Source organism: Melospiza melodia, chromosome 1 (assembly GCF_035770615.1).
Source record: "Melospiza melodia melodia isolate bMelMel2 chromosome 1, bMelMel2.pri, whole genome shotgun sequence".
Classification (NCBI taxonomy): Eukaryota; Metazoa; Chordata; class Aves; order Passeriformes; family Passerellidae; genus Melospiza; species Melospiza melodia.
In genome coordinates this window covers 82,594,692-82,613,974 of record NC_086194.1, presented here as the reverse complement: position 1 = coordinate 82,613,974, position 19,283 = coordinate 82,594,692, and the positions used below count along the sequence as shown (strand labels likewise).

The 19,283-nt window shown below is 37.7% G+C and overlaps 1 protein-coding gene across 1 annotated transcript in view; it reads left to right on the top strand.

Moving 5' to 3' along the window:
• CDKAL1 (CDK5 regulatory subunit associated protein 1 like 1) overlaps positions 1-19,283 on the top strand; it is a 388,757-nt gene that overhangs the window by 230,282 nt on the left and 139,192 nt on the right. Inside the window, exon 10 of the mRNA XM_063159828.1 lies at positions 12,149-12,315. Within this exon, the coding sequence (XP_063015898.1) occupies positions 12,149-12,315 (167 nt within the window). The remainder of the gene's footprint in view (positions 1-12,148; positions 12,316-19,283) is intronic.

Here is a 19,283-nt window from a genome sequence, read left to right as displayed (position 1 = left end):
GAATTCTGAAGCTTGATTGCAATCCAACGATTACATGGATTAATCATCAATATGCTGTAGTAATGTTGCTCATAGTGCTGAAAGGCTGAATGTTTTACATTTTAATACAACTTCTTAGCATGTCTGTACTAATTGGCAGAACTGGTGCTGCCTGGAAGAGTTTTTCCTCAACCTAATTTTCCCCTGCCCATAGAGACTTCTGGTACGCAGTGGCCAAGGCCAGGGGCACCATCCCAGACAAACTGCAGAACTTGTCCTATAACCCCTGGGATGTTCTGCATGTTCCTCTCCCAGGGATGTGTCCCTGTAGCTGTGTGAGCCCCTCAGCCAGGCTTTGGAACCTGGCCTTTGCTCCCTGCTCCTCTCCTTTCTCAATCAAATACACATTCATTTCTAACACTTAATGCAGCTGAACAGCAGTTCTAAGATTTGCAAGTTTGATGCCTTTATAATTTTTCTCCTCGAGTTTCATTGCTGGGTTGTGTCTTTTAGAGGTGAATATAGGCTCTAAAGATGTTAGAATCAAGTCTGAGGAACACATTTCAGAAAATTTTAATGAAGACAAAAGTAAACTTGTGGAACACTTGTAGACTTGTGTTACCAAGTGTTTAATGAAAACGTATTTAACAAATGGATGTTCTTAGATTATTTCAGTAATATTTTTTAAGGGGCTCTTTCCTAGTGTCATCTGTTTGGTGGGGTTTTCTATAGATGGAATAATAAACCTTTTCTGAATGACTAGGACTTTGTTTGAATTCTAGTCTTTAAAAGACTAAGTAATTTCACTCTCAATATTTTTTGTTAAAGGTTCATGGGTAGAAGCTCATCTCTTTTTATTTAGATTTAATTCATGTTCCTATGTTGACATATAATAAGTTCATCAAAAGGTAAATTATTGTTTAGATTGAGTCCTTTATGAGCATTAATCTGTTTGAGAAAAATACATTAATATCCTTCAAAGCCCTTGAAAGATTTCTATTTGACCTCTCTGTGGACATCTCCAACACATTTTAATTGCATTCTCCCGATGATGTATTTTGGTGGTCTATCATTGAATACTTAGAATAAATTTAGTTTAAGGTGGCTACACACCAAAAAAGCTTTGAGTGCTCTGTGGTAATTCAGTGGATATAATTAAAGAACTTCATGATTTAGAATGGGGGAAGGTGTGTTACTAGTGCAATGCATGCATTCTCCTTTTTTGGTTAAACTGACTCATTTAGAGTTGCAGAGACAATACCCTTCATTTGAGAAAATATTTTAAGTAACAGTGAACATTAAAAGAGGTGTTTGACAGAAATCAGGGGATTATGATGTTATTTCTGTCTGTAGACTTCCTAATTTGTAATGCCTATTTTCCTGGCAATTATTTTTCTCGTTTAAAGAAACAGAGCAAACCCATGAAAAACAAAACAACCCCAGAAAAGCAGAAGAGGACACATGCACCAGGTGCAGCAAGCTTGGCTTACCTGTAGATACAGGCTGTAATGAATGGATGGTATTATCTGTGCTGTTGAGAGAAGGTAACTTTAGATAAGGATTATCTACCCCAGAAATTGTATTTACCCCTCTGTATTGCTGGCTTATGGAACTGGAATCCCCTAAGTGCATTCCATGTTTAGCTGACCACCTTGCCCTTGAAAATGCTGACCCTTTTCCCAGCTTTCTTGTCTTTTAGGATACATCAGTTTGACAGATTCTTCAGCTATTTTCACACTTTATACAAAGAATGCTTGTAATTAAAATCAGTCTTCTCCCTCAGATTGAGTATTTCCACATAAAATTACTGTGATATATTGAGGAATTGATGAAAAACAAAGTAAAACAAGCCTGTATTTATTAAAGTATTTCTGTATTCTGTATTGCCATTCAAAGTTTACAGTATTATGTCTTGGCTCATAACTTAGTGTGAAACAAAGCATTTAACACCTTTTTATTTGTCCCTTATGAGAGCACTCTATTCTGAATTCTAGGGTTCTTTTGTAATTAGAACATGAAAGGTTTTAAAAGATGTCTCGCCTAATCCTGGTATATGTCACAAAATAAGGACTATTTATTCATTTTTGTTAGCTTTTCAGTCAAAGAAAGACATAAACTATCTCCTTTCTTTGGTTACATTTTTGAAATGTTGACATTTTACTGTAACCCAACTTATTTCAACTAATTTTCAGCTAATTTTTAAAATATCATCTCTAAATACCTAAAATGTGTTTTCTTTCTCCTCTTGCTGTTTCTATTTAAAAAAGTAAAAGTAAAAAAAAAAATTGAATTAAATAGGACTATAGGATTCAGCTCTTTAAAATGCAAGAAATTTGAGCAGAAGAATGCTCTGTGGAGGATGAAGCTCCATGTCAAATACTTCCAACACACCCTGGCAGCTTGTGTACAAGCTCCTCTTGTAGAAGTTTTAAGCCATTCTCCTTCTGTAGACATTTATATAATGATAAACTCACATTCAGAGAGTTATTTAACTTGGCTACAAACATTTTTAATGACTGAAACTTGGTATGCCATGCTATTTCCCAAGAATTAATCAGTTTCCACGAAAACATGTTGTTTAAATTAATCCAAACTCATTAGCACTACAGAGATGGATACTCAGTAAAAAGCCTCCATTAATTAGCACTGCATCCTGTAATATGCCTACAGCTCGTGACCATTTCCTTGAATTTGTGCAGTGTGTGACCCTTTGCATCTGATATTCATCTCCAGCAGAACGATAGCCCATGTTTGGGGTTTAAAACAGCGAGCGTATGTTATAATGAGTGGCATGTTACTCTCTTTTTCCCAATGAATTCCAAAGTCATAAACAGGATTTCTCATATACCTCATTTTGAATTCAGAGCTCAGTGCAGGTTTTTCATTTGTGTTTTGATAATAGGCATAGCAATAATAGGTATTGTTTCTTCAGTTTTTAAGTTTATGGAAATTTTGCTCTTTGTCTTTCAGTAACTGAAGAGTATTTGTGCAGGGTGCTGGACTGACACTTCTGGTGGAGGGTCAAATATTCTCTGCCTGTTTGTAGTACCAGGACAACACGAGCATATCAATATTTCACGAAGTGTGTTTGTGAGGTATAGAGTAGAGAGCAATAATTCCATGCTTCAGGAACCTGTATTTCTATATGCTGTGTACAGGGGTGCAGAACAATTCTAAACTCATGCCTTGTCTATGGTTTCTGAAATTGCTTTCCTTTGTGTTTAAGTCTCTTCTTGCAAATTTCTTCCCTATAGTCACCAAGTCCTTTATGCTTTATTGTCTTCCTGTAGGTACCCATTGCTTATCACTGAACCCCCTCTTTGAATAATTTTATTGGTTCAGCAGAGAACTAATTAACACCAGGCAGTTATGTCCCTGATCATTAATACACAAGACTTTTACTTTGTTAACTCAGGTAGTAGATGTCCACTCTCTCTGAAAACCAAAGGAATTCCTGTAGGATGTCTGTATTTGGAACAGCAAATTTAAGTTTTATCTCTTTTCAGCTGGCAAGTATAATGATTAAGTGGATTTATTTTTTTCATTCTTTCGTTTATGCAAAAGCTAACCTTCAAAACAGGCCGTTGTGTACATAACACACATGCCTGGAAATAGGAGGGTCACAGGCAGGTGACCAATAGAAAAAGCACTGACCTCTCTGTTAAAGAATGATTTCCTCAGCCGGAAAAATAGGACCAACGCATGAAATTCAACTATGCACTTTTCCCTCCATTTAAAAAAAATCTTTTCTTCCCCTTTCTCTTCAAACTGGCTGCAAACCCCAATTTATCATCATGATGTATGGTATCATTAATCCTCCTTGAAAGCAAGATGCATAATGCTGCAGTGTTGGCACTGAGCAAACTTCAGCGGCCTGACTGTCTTCACGCCCCTTTGAGTCTCCCTTGTTGTAGCAGAATGGAACTGGACTCATAATCAAATTAGCTATCATGCTGTTTGCAGCAGCAAGTGACCTATTATCCTGTTCCCTTTGCCTCCCCTCCTTCCTCTCCCCTCTGCTCTCGCGCCGCAGCTACAAAACGAGCGAGACAGGGCTGCTGGTTTGTGCTCTAGCAGCGAGCTGTTAGGAACAGAGGGCCCTATAGGGATAGAATGACCTCTTTTGTAAGCAAGGACAAGAGTTTGCTTTGTGGGAGAGAAAAACCTTTTATGCTTTCTTTGGTATTTAATGATTAGTTGGCTCTATCTGCTGCATGCTTTTTATCGGGAACTCTCAAACTTTTATTTTTAATGCCATAGGAAAGAGGAGTAATTTAAATGAAACTTTTAGTACTGTTATGAGCTTTCTTATTCCTTGTTTCAAAAAACTCCTCCTATAAAAATACTTTGCTTATCAATATAGCAGAAGTGAGTAAAATAAACTATGATGCAAATTGTAGAACTGCTAATCCCTACAACAGTCACAGGTAGTGAACTTCCTTTGTAAATGCCTTGATAGCAAAGCAGAAGGAGCAGTTCTGGTTTTGAGACTTTTATGTGATGGATTTAGATAAATAAGCAAATTCAGTGAACTCATATTCTAAATGGTTTCCTCAGTTTCATTTCTCAGATGTGTGACTTTGGAAAAGTAAAATTTGGAATAAATGTATTTACAACTTCCACTTTGTTAACCACAGAAGATAAAATGGAAAGCTGCTGTAAGTCATGAGGTTATTAGGTTCTTCTATCAGACTTCACATCTAAATAGAAAGCAGATGGTAGAGGATCATTACCTGAAAATTACTTTGGTGTTACTTAGATGGGTAGTTTCAGTGTGCAGTTGTTCTTGTAAAATCTCCAAAGTAACCCTAAAAATTGGTGTGGAGGGTGGTAGCAGAAGTATATGCATATGTTATGGTATTGGAGAGGATGGGGATAGTTTTTAATGTTTGCAAAACCACAGTGTTTTGTTATTCTAACTTAAAAGTAATTAGAAAAAGATCTTGTTCCTAATGCTTATTGTTTTGGGTTTTTTCCCCTGTGGTTCAGTTCTGATTAGATTTTGTAAATTACATAAAATTTAAAAAAATGAATGCACTTTGAGGGGAAAAATGTGTGAAATGTACATTTAAAAAATTTATTAGCACATTTTTATTGAAGTAGAACCAAGCTGTTTCCTGAACTAATTTGTACTGTGCTTGATAAGGTATTTCTTCAGCTCTTTTCCATCAAAGTTCATTTAAGCTCTGGTTGCAACTTAGTATGTGAGAGACAGTGCATTTTACTTATTGAAAATGTAACTTAATCTAACCAAAATCCAAAATATATTTCATAGTTTTGAAAAAGCAATAACTGGAAGAGTTAAGAGGGGCCAAGGTGCAATTAATTTTTCTATTTTGCAGTTCGTGAATATAGTCCAAACTTTTTTGCATTAGTTTGCAGGATCAGGAATTTGTTGTAAGTATCTATGTCATGTCTGTAGTAAATGATCCTTTAAATCAAGTTCCTGTTATGGCTTCAGTGGGTCTGAGAATTTCATACCATGGATATATACTAATGTATAGCATTTTTATATAAATACATGAGAACTTTAATAATTTGTTAGAGTAAATATTTACTGAAGTGTGTTGGCAAGGAGAAAGAAAAAATGTCTTTAATTTTATTACTAAGTATGGTAGACAACACAGCCAAGCAGAATCTTCCAAAGTGATACTGTTCAGTGTTCTACTTTTAAAATAACATGTTATTCCTACATAGGTGGAATGATCTCAGTCAGTATAACTTGGTCTCTATGCCACTTTGTATTAGTTTCCAAACATTTGTTCTCAAAAATATGTAGACCATAAAAGTTACTATGTTCATTTCCTAAGCACTCTAATATATGTGTCATCCTGTGGGTAGTAGAAACCACAACTGCTTTAAAGGCTTGTACTGAGCTTGGCACTTGCAAAGCACAGCTCTAGTTCTTGTACCTGCAGACTGACATGCAGAAGTAATAGAAATAATCCTGCCGTGAGAGGCATCCAAGTGTGCTGAGAGTGCTGGCTGAAGCCATGATGAGGCTGTTCCCTCTCATCCCTCAAAGGACATGACAACCAGGGGAGGTTCCTGATGGCTGGAGGAGGGGGCAACGTCACCCTGCCCTCCACAAAGAGCAAGACAGGAGGACTGGGCGACTACAGGGCAGTTGCACCTTACCCTGTATGGGGTAGACACTCCTACAAGCCACGTCCTGGCACAGGAGGGGCCAGAGTGTGCTTGGGAACACTTGGCGTAGGATTACCAACAGCAACCCATGTGACAGGCCTGAGTGACTTTTCAGACGGGATGTGTGGCTTTGTGGAGGATAGGAAAGCAGTGGAGTTGAGGTGTTTTGGGGTGGATTGGTTTGGGGTTTTTGGCGGGGATAGAATGTTGGGGGGTTTTTTTGGTTTGTTTTGGGGTTTTGGAGTGAAGTTGAATTTTTTGTTGTCTTTTGGGGTTTTATTTTTTTGTTTCGGTGTAGTTTGGGTTTTTTAACTTTAATTCATCTATAATTTCATCATAGTTCTTAATGTTCTTAGAGTGGTAAAGTATAGATTGAAATATTGGATGGTGAGAAGGTAAAGGAATTTATTGGACTGCCAGGTAAAGGAATTTATTGGACTGCCAGGTTCCCAAAGTGGCAATCCATAGTATAAGGTCTAGATAGCAGGTACTAAGGATATTTTGTAGCCAATATTTCATGTCTTTCATAACAAGGTGGAATCTGGGAGATGATATTCAAATTAGGGGAATACTTGACTCGCTGGAGGGTACAGCTAATATTGCAAGAAACCTCAACTGCCTGGAGAAATGGACTTAGTGTAACTTAATGAATTTTAACAAAGGCAGGTAAAATGTCCCAAATCTAGGATGGATGCTACCAAATGCTGCACTATGGATGTGGAGAGCTGACTGTCTGGGAAGCAGCTTTGCAGCCTTTGGAGTTGCAGTGGGAAAGCTGGTGCGCACGAGTCAGCAGTGGAACCCCTCTGCAATTGCAGCTGTGCCCAGCGGCTGTTGGAGAGTGCAGCCACAGGCCCCAGGGAGTGACTGGTGCCTTGGATTTGGCAACTGTGAGACGTCACAGAGAGAGTGCTCTGTCCACTTTTGGGTGTCTCAGGACAAGGCTGACACACTGCAGCAATTCAGCAGAGGGACATTGCAATGGTCACATAATAGACAAGAAATGGATTTGTGAAAAGAAAGCTAAGAGGAGTTATTGCTGTTTGCAATGGCCAAATGGAACGGTTGAGAGAAGACAGAGCCAGACTGTCTTGAAGTCAGACAGGTCTTGCAGAGAAAGGATGATAGTTAACAAGTTGGACAAGTTGGAATGCAGCAAATTGCAATTAGGTGAAAATAAAAATTTTTTACTCTTAGGCTGATCAAATATTGGAACAGATAACCCACAGTGGCTGTGGTATTGCTGTCCTTGGAAATATTCAGAACACAACTGCAATTGTAGTAGGTCAGCCCACATTCATGATGTTGTCCAGATCTTGTTCTCCTGTTTGTGGCAAGCATTAAGAAAATTGGGACATTAGGGACATCTTGCATGTCCTTAAGACTGTCCAGAAGGGTAAAAAAATAGGTCTTTTAAAAAGAGGAAATACTTTTGAGCATTAATAAAGATCCTCTAGAAATTCAGGCTGTGAGACAGTTTGTACACAGTGCAATGCAGTCACGAGCACTGCATTTATCTGTACAATATGGTGCTGAACCTGCACTTCACAAAATACAGAAAAAGCATTGATCCTTTAGGTCATAGCCTGACAGCTTGCCTCTTTCAGCAGCCATGAACTTAGACCTGTCTTTTTTACTTCAGTCTACTTGCATCATCTGCTTGCCAGAATGCAAGAATCTTGTATTCTCAAATTATGACAGTTTGGCGTGAGTTACTGAATAAGTAGGGTTTGTATAGGATTGTGTCCAGCTCCATTCTTTCTGTCTTCCAGAAGCCCTGTATACATTCAGATGAAATAAGAGTAAGGGTTTCTTGGTGAACTGGAAGTAAATCCTTCCAAATCCCCCTTAGCATCAGTGAGTTGTTCCCAGTTTGATTTTCTCTTTCAGCGAAGTCCCTGCAATGGGACGCTTCAGTGCTGATCCATGTGGTTGAACTGTCTTAAGAGGACACTTGGATGATGCTGAATCAATCCTTGCAGAGTACTTCAGAATTACAGGAGGAAAATGAATCCTCCAAATCTCAGTTTCTGTTTAAACTTGCATTATATCCAGATTGGTACAGTGATCTGCTATTTGCATAGTTCTTCACAATTTCCCAGTTAAGGCTTTGATTCAGCAAAGTAATCTAGCACAATGCACTGCATCAAGTATGTAAATGGTTCCTGTAAAATCCATGCTGAATAAATAAGGAAAAACTCAAATAATTGAAGAGAAAATAAAGTAGGCTAAGCTCATTCTGAAGAATGAATTTGGTGTTTTCTAAGCCTTCATCTTTGGCCATGATGTTTTTGTTTTTAAAATGTTTCTAAGGTGGTCATCAGGAATGGTCAGATTGACTGTCCTCAGATTGACTGTCCTCAAGTCTGCAAGACACAAACATTTATGTAAGGCCTCCCTTTGGCAGATGGTCTTTCAGGTTTCTGTGGTGCACTGGGAGAGGTATTTCTGTGGTCTGTGCAGCCCTGCAGGCTGCCATAAGAATTCAGTGTTGGAGAAGGAATCACAAGGAGGTCAGGCAGTTGTTGATAAGCATATGTGGGCTACTGAGAAGGTCAGTCAGGGGCCTCCCACTGAAGCAGCCTGCAGAGATTTGTGCTGTTGGAAAAGCCACTGTGGTTCACAATAAAAAATCTGCCAGGAAAGAGAAGAACAAGGAAGGAAGGAGAAGAAAAATCATGAGGATTTGGAGATTGGATTTCATTTGTACAGTCAGCTATCAAATGTGAGAATTTCACTGGGATTGGTGTCTAGTATTTTAACATCTTCAGATCTTTTTGTAGATTGAAATAAATTCATTTTTCTGATGGAGTACACTTCTCTTCAGTTTAAAGGATGTTTGGTATTGCCAAAAACAGTGTTTACAATAGTGACATGAAGATAAAGCAAAATAAAAATGCTAGAAGTGTTTTAAAAAAAGAAATTAATAATTTCAAGTGATTTCTAAACCAGGAATGCACATATTTTGTAAAAGTGATAGATGTCGGATTTCTTATCTCCTTCATGATAAGGATTGCTTACTCCACAGAAATGAAATTAAAACCTGTATCAGATAATCTGCAGTGAGTATTCTTTATAGTGAGACACGTGGGAAGGAATAGCCTCAGAACTTTCTTCATTTGCTTGGAACCTATTCTTTTTCCAACATTTTTCATTCTCAGTAATCTCTAGTTACAGCAGATCAGAGGCCAATTGTTAAGGTTTCTCTTTTGTGCTGGATAGTGATGGCAGAGTGAGAAAAAACCATGAGCTGTGACCAAAGGCAGAATTGTAATTACTTGGATATAGCGATAATTGGCCTTAATACTGTAACAAATGCTCTGAGTTTGCACATCTGAAGGCTCCTGTTTGGATCAATTTTCTTGTTTACAAAATCATCTTGCCTTTATTAGCACCAAAATTGCCCAGTAACAGAGTGGTGAATGATTGAATGAAGTTCACTGCAAAAGAAAGGAAAAATAATATGTATGTGATTAGACAGTGGATTTGAACGGGTTCCTGTGGAGGGCTGGAGTTTGGAGGGGTGGACTGAAAATGAGAGGTGTTGACTGACTTCATTAGTACTGTTTGAGAGGTCTACTGTTTTCTCTTCTTATCTGGTGTAACTGGGGATACAAAGGACTAAAAAAAAAAAAAAATGGCCTAAAATCAGTCCACTCAAAACCTCTTTCACACAGTTATGTACAGAGTTGATTTATCCTAATGATCCTCCTTGTAAATATTTATCACTCACAGTAGCTTTCAGTATTTGAAGATCCATTTTGTCAACCTGAAATTGTACAGGTTGACAAAATGGATCTTCATGAACTTTTTCCTAAAATACAGGTGTTCTTCCCCCTCCCTGCGCCCCCCTGCCCCCGGTAATAGGACTGCATCCTTGGATCTCTCAGCATGCATTATTCCCTTTGCTTGTTGTTCAACACCCTGATCGGAGAGCAGATGAGACAGTTATTCCTGCTGTTGCTGATTTACTATTACAGCTGCTTCCTCTTCTTGTGATTTAATTTGAAGTTTCAGCCCACCAGGGGGCTAATGGTCCCCACCTATGCAGCTTTAAAAGCTCGTTGTTGTTTTCCACTGGAATGTTATTTCCATTCCTAGCCAGTGATTTATTTTTTTTTCCTTAGTGTTCATCTGGTAACTGTGAGGCAGTATTCCATTAGCCATTTTCATTAAAAAAAAAGAAAAAGGAAATCCAACCCAAGCCCCATGCAACTTTTTAGATTGAAAGCTTGCAAATGAGAATTACTCTGTTACAGTAGAAACTCAGCCAGTCAATAAGTTTTTTAGTGCTCTTATGGCTGTTGGAGACTCATATAGAGAAACCCAAACTAAGCAAAACAGGACCTTATCAATCATTTAGATTCCTTACATTTCTGTTCTTTTTTAACATACAGCATATAAAATTCACTTCTTTCTTCATGTGTTTCAGGAAAATGTAGGGCAGGCAGCAAACCCAAGAGTATGTTTCATGGTGGGTACTGCCTGTGGTGAGATGAATTCCAAAAACATTAGCAAGTGCACTGAAATCCACAGTGTAATTGTGTCCTGCAGGCAGATTCTGCACAGGGAGCTCAGTTTGAGTGTGACTACAAACTTGTGACTGCAAATGGTCGACCAAAGAGCACTTCAGGAATGCTTTACACCAGACTTCTCTCAAGATACAAATTGTACATCTCCCTCACTAACCTATTCTTGAAGCAAAACTTAAAAAGTAAGAAGTTTTCCAGTTAACCTTAAATTGTAAAGCATTTTTCATTCTAAGTAATAAATTACCTTGAAAACGTTTCTGTGCCAACAGGATTAACTTTGCTGCTCAGCATGGCTTGCTCTCTGCCATTATTGTTGCAGTGTGAATTTAGGAGTAGCAGTCTTGGATTTACATTTTGTAAAACATTTGGTTTCTAGGTTTATTGCTTTTTATGTGATTAAAGTTGGTGTATGTGCTTAAGTTTTCCTCATTTGAGTATAAATTTGTAACATAAACATTTACATTTTCCGATACATTCTCTGCTGGCCTGAAGTGTGCTTTGATGAATTATGCACCTTCTAGTGTTTGATAATTTCTTTTACCAGTTCATGATTGGTTTTAGAAGTTTAGCTCTTCACTGAGGTAATGGTATCTTATCTTGCTGTAAATCACAGGTGTTTTCTTCACAAACACCCTGGTTTTGATGGCTTATTTCTTGCTTTGGTGTGGTAAGGAAGTATAGAGGGATTGTATTGCAAAAAAGGATGAAAGCTGGGCAGGCTGGCAGAAGTGGCTGCATGAAACCTCACTGCTTTCAACTGTTGTTAAAGGGTGGTACAATCTCTCTCTTTGGGTATGAGGATATTATTACCAAATACCAGTGTTCGAAGTTGCTATTTACAATAAAAATCAAATGCACTACTTCCTAAGGCTCTGATTGATGGAAAATGAAGCATTAACTGCCAGGAAACAGGTTTTCCCATATTATCACTCAGTCATGCAGTGGTCACTAACCTTTCAATGCAACCTTAATATTGCATTGCTAATTGTATAATTTAAAGAATACAAGATTTTAATAGTTACTTCAGGAGGAATGTCAGTCACAGTGCTTTACAGCTGGTTTTGCTCACTGGAAGCTTACCAGTTAATAAGCTAACTACTGTAATAACCATTAGTGCAAACTCTGCTTGGGTGATGTCTCTTGCGGTGTTTAATGAATTAGACTCAAAAAATAAAACAGAGTATTAAACTTGTCTGACTTGCTGTAGAGGCAGCACAGAATTAGTCATTGGCTGTGAATGTTAATCACTCCACAGCAATGATAATTTACAGCATTGTTGTAGCACTCTTGTGCTCATAAAATGAACTTAATAACCCACTGCTACCCATGGGATAAGCCTTCCTTCTCCTTCCCTCCCCTTTGCAATTGAATACCCAGTCTGGCTGCATAATAGCCATGTGAAATACTGCATTTAAAAGAGTGAGCAGCTGTATGATAAAATAAACAGCTCTAAAACAGATTTGTTAATTATCTCTTTCTTTTATTCACAGAGGGTGTTTGTGAGATATGGCTGACCAGTGAAGACACAGGGGCTTATGGCAGAGACATTGGCACAGACCTCCCCACGCTTCTGTGGAAGCTGGTTGAAGTTATTCCTGAGGGAGCTATGCTGAGGCTTGGCATGACAAACCCTCCCTATATTTTAGAGCATCTGGAGGTAAGGGAAGAAAAGGAATCATTTATATGCCAACATGGACATTCATTGAGTGAGTCAGCATGGAACCTTATGTGAAGTGTCTTTCATTTTAAGCAGTAGCTTAAAAACACCATAGACTTTAAAATGCGTTTACAACATTAGACTAACAGTGTAAAGCCATTTGCCTGACACAGCAAGTTATTGAGATAATAAAATCCTCAAGTAATTTTGGAATTATAATATTAGTGAGATCTCTGGCATGTAGGACTTCATTGTAGTAATGTTCATTTGTGTGTGTATCTAGTGTTTCCAAGAACTAAAGGAAATGTCATTTGCAAGTGATGGACTATGGGATTGAATTTTTCTTCCTGCTGCACCTCAGACAAATATTTCCAGAAACACTATATAGTGGTCTCACTCAATTGATGCATTCATTATCCTATTTTTAGCATGTTTATGACTTCCTTGATAAGAAATAGAAATGTAAGTGTATATCTGTGTTTAAAATAAATGTAACAAAGCAGTTCAATGAAATTGGAAGTATATAACAGTGTGAATTTGAAAGTGTAGCTTATTCATGCAGAGGAGGAAGTGAGTTTCTTCTGAAAGGTAGGTTGGTTTTGATGGATTCTGTCACCAAATGAATTTATTGAAATTTCTAGAAACTGTCCACAGAATAAACATAACTGTAAAGAGGAGGAAAAAAGGAGGGAAGGATGTAGTTGAAAGTAAATTTTGTAACCATGTGCATGTTTATTACCCGGATAAGTAGCTGGAATCCATGCTGCTTTTCCAAATATAATGTAACATTAATAGTTGCCCTTGTATTTTCTTAAGATGTCCAGGACAGTATTTTCTCATCAGAGTGCTATAACTGCACCTTTGCCTATTGTGGAAGCATGTGGGCCGGGGAATCTCATCTTGGTAGGAATAAGCAGGTTTTCACCAGCTAAAGAATTTGACCTGCAGAAAGTTGCAAGAAACTTGCGAGGTTATTATTTAATTCTTTGGTTTAGCATATACTTCACTGAGAGGCTTTTAACTCAGCACTCTGAATAGGAGCCTTTAGGAAGCAGTGTAGTACTGTTTTTGAGAATTTGCATTGTGTCTGGGACTCTCATAACTGCTACAAGCTTTTCTTCTTTTCTTTTTGTATTTTAATATTTTTCAGCATCTTGTACAAAAGCAAATCAAGCTTTTAGCAATTTTCACAGTTAGTTCCTTTGCTTTCATTTTTCATTCACATTATTAAAAGTGTTTTGGCATAGACTGCTGCTTTTGTCACTGCTGGTCATTGTGTGAGTGCTCTCAAAGCTTAAAAAAATAGAAAAAACAGTTGCTGTAAATAACAAACTGCTCTGCTGAGATAAGGGGCACCCTTGATATAATCCATGAAAGTGGAAAGAATGTTGCTTTCCTTCAATCATAGTAAGTGTGAGCATGTCACAAATCTGTAAATTTATGATATCTAGTCTTTCTGTTTCTAAATTTTCCAGAAGGTGCTGTAAGTAGGACTTATTTTTCTACCTGACTCATTTAGGAAAAGTACTCTTATCTCTTTGAAAATGCTTCTTTAGGTGTCATGGCACAGGCAGAGGAATTCATGGAAGCCTGTTGAAAATGGGTGTCTTGAATGTTGCTGTGCAGATCATGTGTTTGTGTGCAGCAGCCTTTTTGTGCAGTAGCAACATCTTCTGTTGCTCATCCTCTTCAGTGTTCCATACAGTTTCCAATTTATATGATTTTTCTAAAGATTATTCAATCACATTTCTGTGTTTCACATGTGACCAAGATTTTCTGGTCTTGAACTTTTATGACATAATTTTGCTGATTTGTCAAACTAAATTAGCGATAATGTTTGGGGTTTTTTTTTTTTTTTTGCTTTCTGCATTTCTATTTAATCTCCTCTTCCAAGCTTACCAGACTTTTCTCTGAAGGATCACTAGGGAATGTAAGCAGTCTCCTGTATACGTTTTCACCAAAAAAAACAAACTTTTTATGGGCAAAATGCTTTTAACTTTCCAGCTGAGGAAAGGGTAAAACTGTATTTTGTTTAAAAAACCAAAATCAAGTGAGAAGCTGATTAACCCTCATGTCAGTTGATGAGGATAAAATCCAGATGTAGATCTGTTACCTCCTAAGATATGAAGATGTGTTATTTGTTGCAGACACCTTTCATTAATTGTTTTAAAAGTTGCTGCATTTTATTAATTGAAATTCCTGATTTTTTTAGAAGTCATATTTCTAATTATGATGTTGTTTAGCTTTCTGTGAAAAAAATTACCTGGGAAAATGTATTAATCTTGTGTCACTTTTTGTATGCAATACAAAGACAAAGTCATTCCAATCATGTATCTATTTTAGAAACCAGACATTTTTGGCATACAATTGTACACATGCAACTGCTTGGCAGGGGTTTGTTTCACTTTCGAAATGATATGTGGCATAGAGCAACAGTAGTCCTCTAAATGTAGAAATTAATTTTGAGATCTGGACAGAGCTTCCCTAGAGACTCAGCCTAAAAGCAAAAATTTTGATTCATTCACTTTTCTTCCATATTTACTGGAGTTTACCTGCAGGTGAGAGTGTTTCATCTGCCTCAGTGTCTGGGAATCACTTTCATAGTCTCCACTAAAGGGTAGCCAACAGCTCTGCTGTTCCACTGATGGAGGCCAGCACAAGGAGAGGAAGAAGACAACTTCCCTTGGGCCAGGAGTGGTGGGAATAGAGCAGAGCAGGGGGCAAAGAAAAGCTGTGAGTGCTTGCAATGGGCATTGAGGCTCTTATGCTGCAAGGCTTGGTAGATTTGGGGGTCTGGGCCAGTGGCCAATCAAACTCAAGTTTGAGTCAGTTTAAGTTTTCATATGATTTAAAATAGCATAACCAGTGCCTTCTGGTACTGCTGTCAGATAAATGCCATTCTGTACTTGGAGATATTTGTCATTTCAGAGGATACTGTTAATCTCATGAAAATCCTTACTATACTTGTGTTTGTTTGTTGGTCTGTGAATTTAGTACTTCAGTTTTTTATTCAGTAAATATGGTGGTAGTCGTGCCTTGTGTAGCATGAATAGTCGTGGGATGAGAAGCAGACATGTTTTCAAATTAGAAATTCTGCATTCACTTGGGCCTTCTTGTCTAAAAAGAAAGATATATTTGGAACCATGCAATGTTTTATAGTCATGCAAAATATTAGATGTTTTTTGGCATGCTATGTCATTACAAAAAGCCTTTGTCATAATTATTCAGGGTATAATCTTAAGTCCTAGGTTTTTTATCTACTATTTTCTTTAGCCACAGATGATGTCTGTGCTTACATTGGTGCATAGTATGAAGTATTAAGAGGAGATGAGGAAAACACAGAATTTGGTAGTAAAGCCACTACCAAATATCTAAATTTATCTGCATTTTGGACTCTTTACTTCAAAATAAATGTAATTCTCTTAATCAAACTTTCCCACTACTCATGATCCAAAGCTGTTTCAAAGACATACCATTAGTTTGAATCCTGCTGTTTCCACCCATGTGGATGGAGCATATTCATGGTGAACCTGGATTATGGCTACTGCTCTGATTTCCTTGGAAGCTAATTTAGTTTGTCTACTACAAAGTTCACCCCAGACTGAATGAACCAATGGCTGTGAAGGGAGCATGGGGAGCTGCATTTCAAAATTTCGCTGCTGCTTTCAGTGGGCACGTCAAAGTGAACACAGCAAATCCTGGCAGGAATTCTCCAGCTTGATGTTTGCTATTATGACAGAGAGGATTATCTGGGGTGTTCAAAGAAACTGAAGCACCAGAGACTCAAACTCTTGGTCATGTCACTAAGACTGAGGAAGAAGTTGGAGTTTGGTTTACCTGCAGGAGGCATCCTCAGTTTTCCTCTCAGAGAAAACCTGGCCAAGCAATGGAGTACTGCATTTTCCAGAATGCTCTCACAGTCTTAGCAGTCTGTTTGAATGGATACAGCATGAAGCATATAACTTGCTTGTTTCAAGGTTGGTCTCAAACTGAGATTTTTGTGACACGCCCTTGCCCAGTGTCTGTCCCATCTTAAAATGTTAATGCAACATGATATTGAGGAAAGCTTGGGATTTTATCTACATGGAAGAAAATTTTAATAAACAGATATAGAGTATGGCCAGGGAAAAATAATTTGCCCCAGGATTTTTTTTTATTTTATATAATGTGAAGGAGAAGATTAGTGTTAGAATCCATTATATAGTCCTAGAAAAACCTGCAAGGAGTGTATTTGTGTGTGGTTTCCCCGTGTGTTCTTGCCCATATGTCTTTGCACAGAGCTACTGCTCTAGTTACACACACTGCCAGATGTCAAAGATTTTATCACCCCATGGTATCAACATGTAGTAAAAGTGCATAAGGAATACACCCTGCTTTAGAGGTAACCTCCAGACATTTTTTCCCCAGTCATATTATGAAGCTACTCGCTAGTGCTCTGATGAGAGTGTTTAGTATCCACTTCCAGTGACTGATGGAAAGGGAGGGTCGGGAAAAATCCATTAAAGCAACGGTAGTAGATAAATGATGAATGGGAATTAGTCTGAAAAGTAAAAAATAAGGCAAAATGTATAGCAGCTTGAAATTAATGTTCGTGGCATAGTGTTAGATACTGATTTTGCCTTGACTATATTTCACTTTTCCTTGGGTTGAAACTTAATTTTCTTTTTAAAGTATCCAGGGCTCTGTCCAAATCACAAGGGACTCTAGATCATCCAGACTGTAAAAGGGCAGGGACTCACATCTCAGCCTTAGCTTGCCTCCTTTGTGGATTTAACATAATCCCAGAATTGTCTGGGATTTTAGTACGGCACTTTCTGTGAGTGATGGGATGCTTCCAAATCTGTATAAAGGAGGCAGTTCACACCTGCCATTCCCGTAAGTGCTTAATTTCACATGACTAGATGAGTAGTCGTCTTTGTCACCTGTCAAAATGAGTCTGTCTCAAACCATACTATATGCCATCTGTGGGCTGTATCTCCGTTATTAATTCAGGACATTTGAGTGATACACCAGCCATTGAGATGGAGTCTGCATGGCAGCAGAGCCTTTAAATGCAGAAGGTGTGCCAAGTGTACCACGAGTTGCAGTAGTATTTCTTTGCTCTTTTGCTTTGATTTTTTGTGTCAGCTCGGTGTTTGTGTTTCTTAACCTCATTGAAGCTGATACCCTACAGATGGCTCCCTCAAACGTGCCCTGACACAGCACATAGGAAATTGTTACAGTATTACAGTAAAATTACTAATTCACTTTTTTCTTTTTTCTCTGTTGTCCTTTTTTTCCTCTGAGTGCACCAAGCGTTTTTGAGCGTTATGCATAAACTCAAGTTTTGAATAACCTCGAGTGTAAGCTGATTTGAAATGCATTTAAAAAGGGAATAATACGCACATTCCTCAATGGCAAATAAAAGGGCAGCATAATTTCAAGAATTAAAAGGACTTTAGGCCATGTATTTGCTTTGTTTCTAGTATTATTTTTTGTCATTTTCATAGACTGCTGCTTTTGAAAGTGCCAATTAAAATCTGTTGATTTGACCAGAAAAAATGAAAACTGCAGCATACATTTAAATAAATGAATAGTTAAGCCCCTGACTTTTTATTACTGTGAGTTTTGTAGTGTTTTGTACTCGGTGGACCATGCAACTTTTTCTTGCTGTAATTACAAAGTTGTCTCTATGCAAACTGTGTCTGTTTTGCTAGCAGTATAATTGAAAGGAACCTCAGATACTAAAGGGAGGTGGATGGGGCAATTGCCCCTGTCCTCCTGAAAAAAATAAAAGGTGAGGTATGAAGGGATGTTTACTATTTCCTTTGGTATTATGTTAAATGCTTGTTTGTCCTATGGAAGCTGTATATGCATCTTTGCTAACTCTCTATATTCCTGCTTTTTATTTTTTAGTACTAAAATGGTCTGTCTCTCCTCTGCTCCTCTCAAAGCATTCTTTGTCTTTGGGGTTTTCAAATATAGCACATTTCCTTTCAATTACTTCTTAAGACGTAGTGTCATGGGAACATGAGCTCACCCCAGAGTCAATGTACTTTTTTATATTATGGAGCTGGGAAATGGATGAATCTCTGCTGTGCTTTGGGATACATTTTGTCATGCCATTTTCTCTAATCTAGAATTCTAACATCACATACACAGCAGATCCTAACGTCTGTAAATGCTTGGTGACATGTTCGTTTCCAGCTGGTAGAATATGATTTGGCTTAATAAATGTCAAAATAAGAAGCCATTTTACTCTTCCTGAAGGTTTTATGCTGTATTTGTGAATATCGGGTTCTCTCAAAAACCTTAGCAAATTGTGAACTTTGGACAATAAACACTTCCTTCCAGACAACATGGAAGGGAATTTTTGTGTTGTTGAGAATGGAGCTCATGTTCTTTATAACACTAGTAGAAAAAATGCTTTGAGATACATAAAAAACTGGCTTTATTTATGCAAAATTCAGTTTTCTATCACAACAGAATATTTTATGCATGCATCTAGTGCTCTTCTATATTTAATAATCTGTGAATAAAAGCTGGTATTGCAAAAAGGGGTTAACATTAAGTAGCGCACACTGCTTGACCAGTTAAATCTGTGCATATTAGTTGTACCTTAATTATGATTTGCTCATATGAATGTTGCTCTTGCTTGTTAGACTGCCTGAGAATGAAGAGTATTTAAATGCAGACAGATCCACACTCAATCTTGTGCTGAGTGTCAGGCTGTCAATTACTTACAATACTGTCTCATCCCAGCAGTCCTTTGGAGCTGGAGCTTCTGGTGAATTGCTAGCAGAAAATAAAAATCACCAGTAATTGAGCAATATGTTAAAAGAATGGGAAATGCATATATGGGATAGTACATTTGTGCTAAATAAAAGCAGGATTTTTATCAGTTGCCATGCACTTCAGGGCATTGAGGTAGAAGAAGCTATTGTCAAACTTAGGGCTTGCATAAAAAACTGTGCCATCTTCTTTTAATA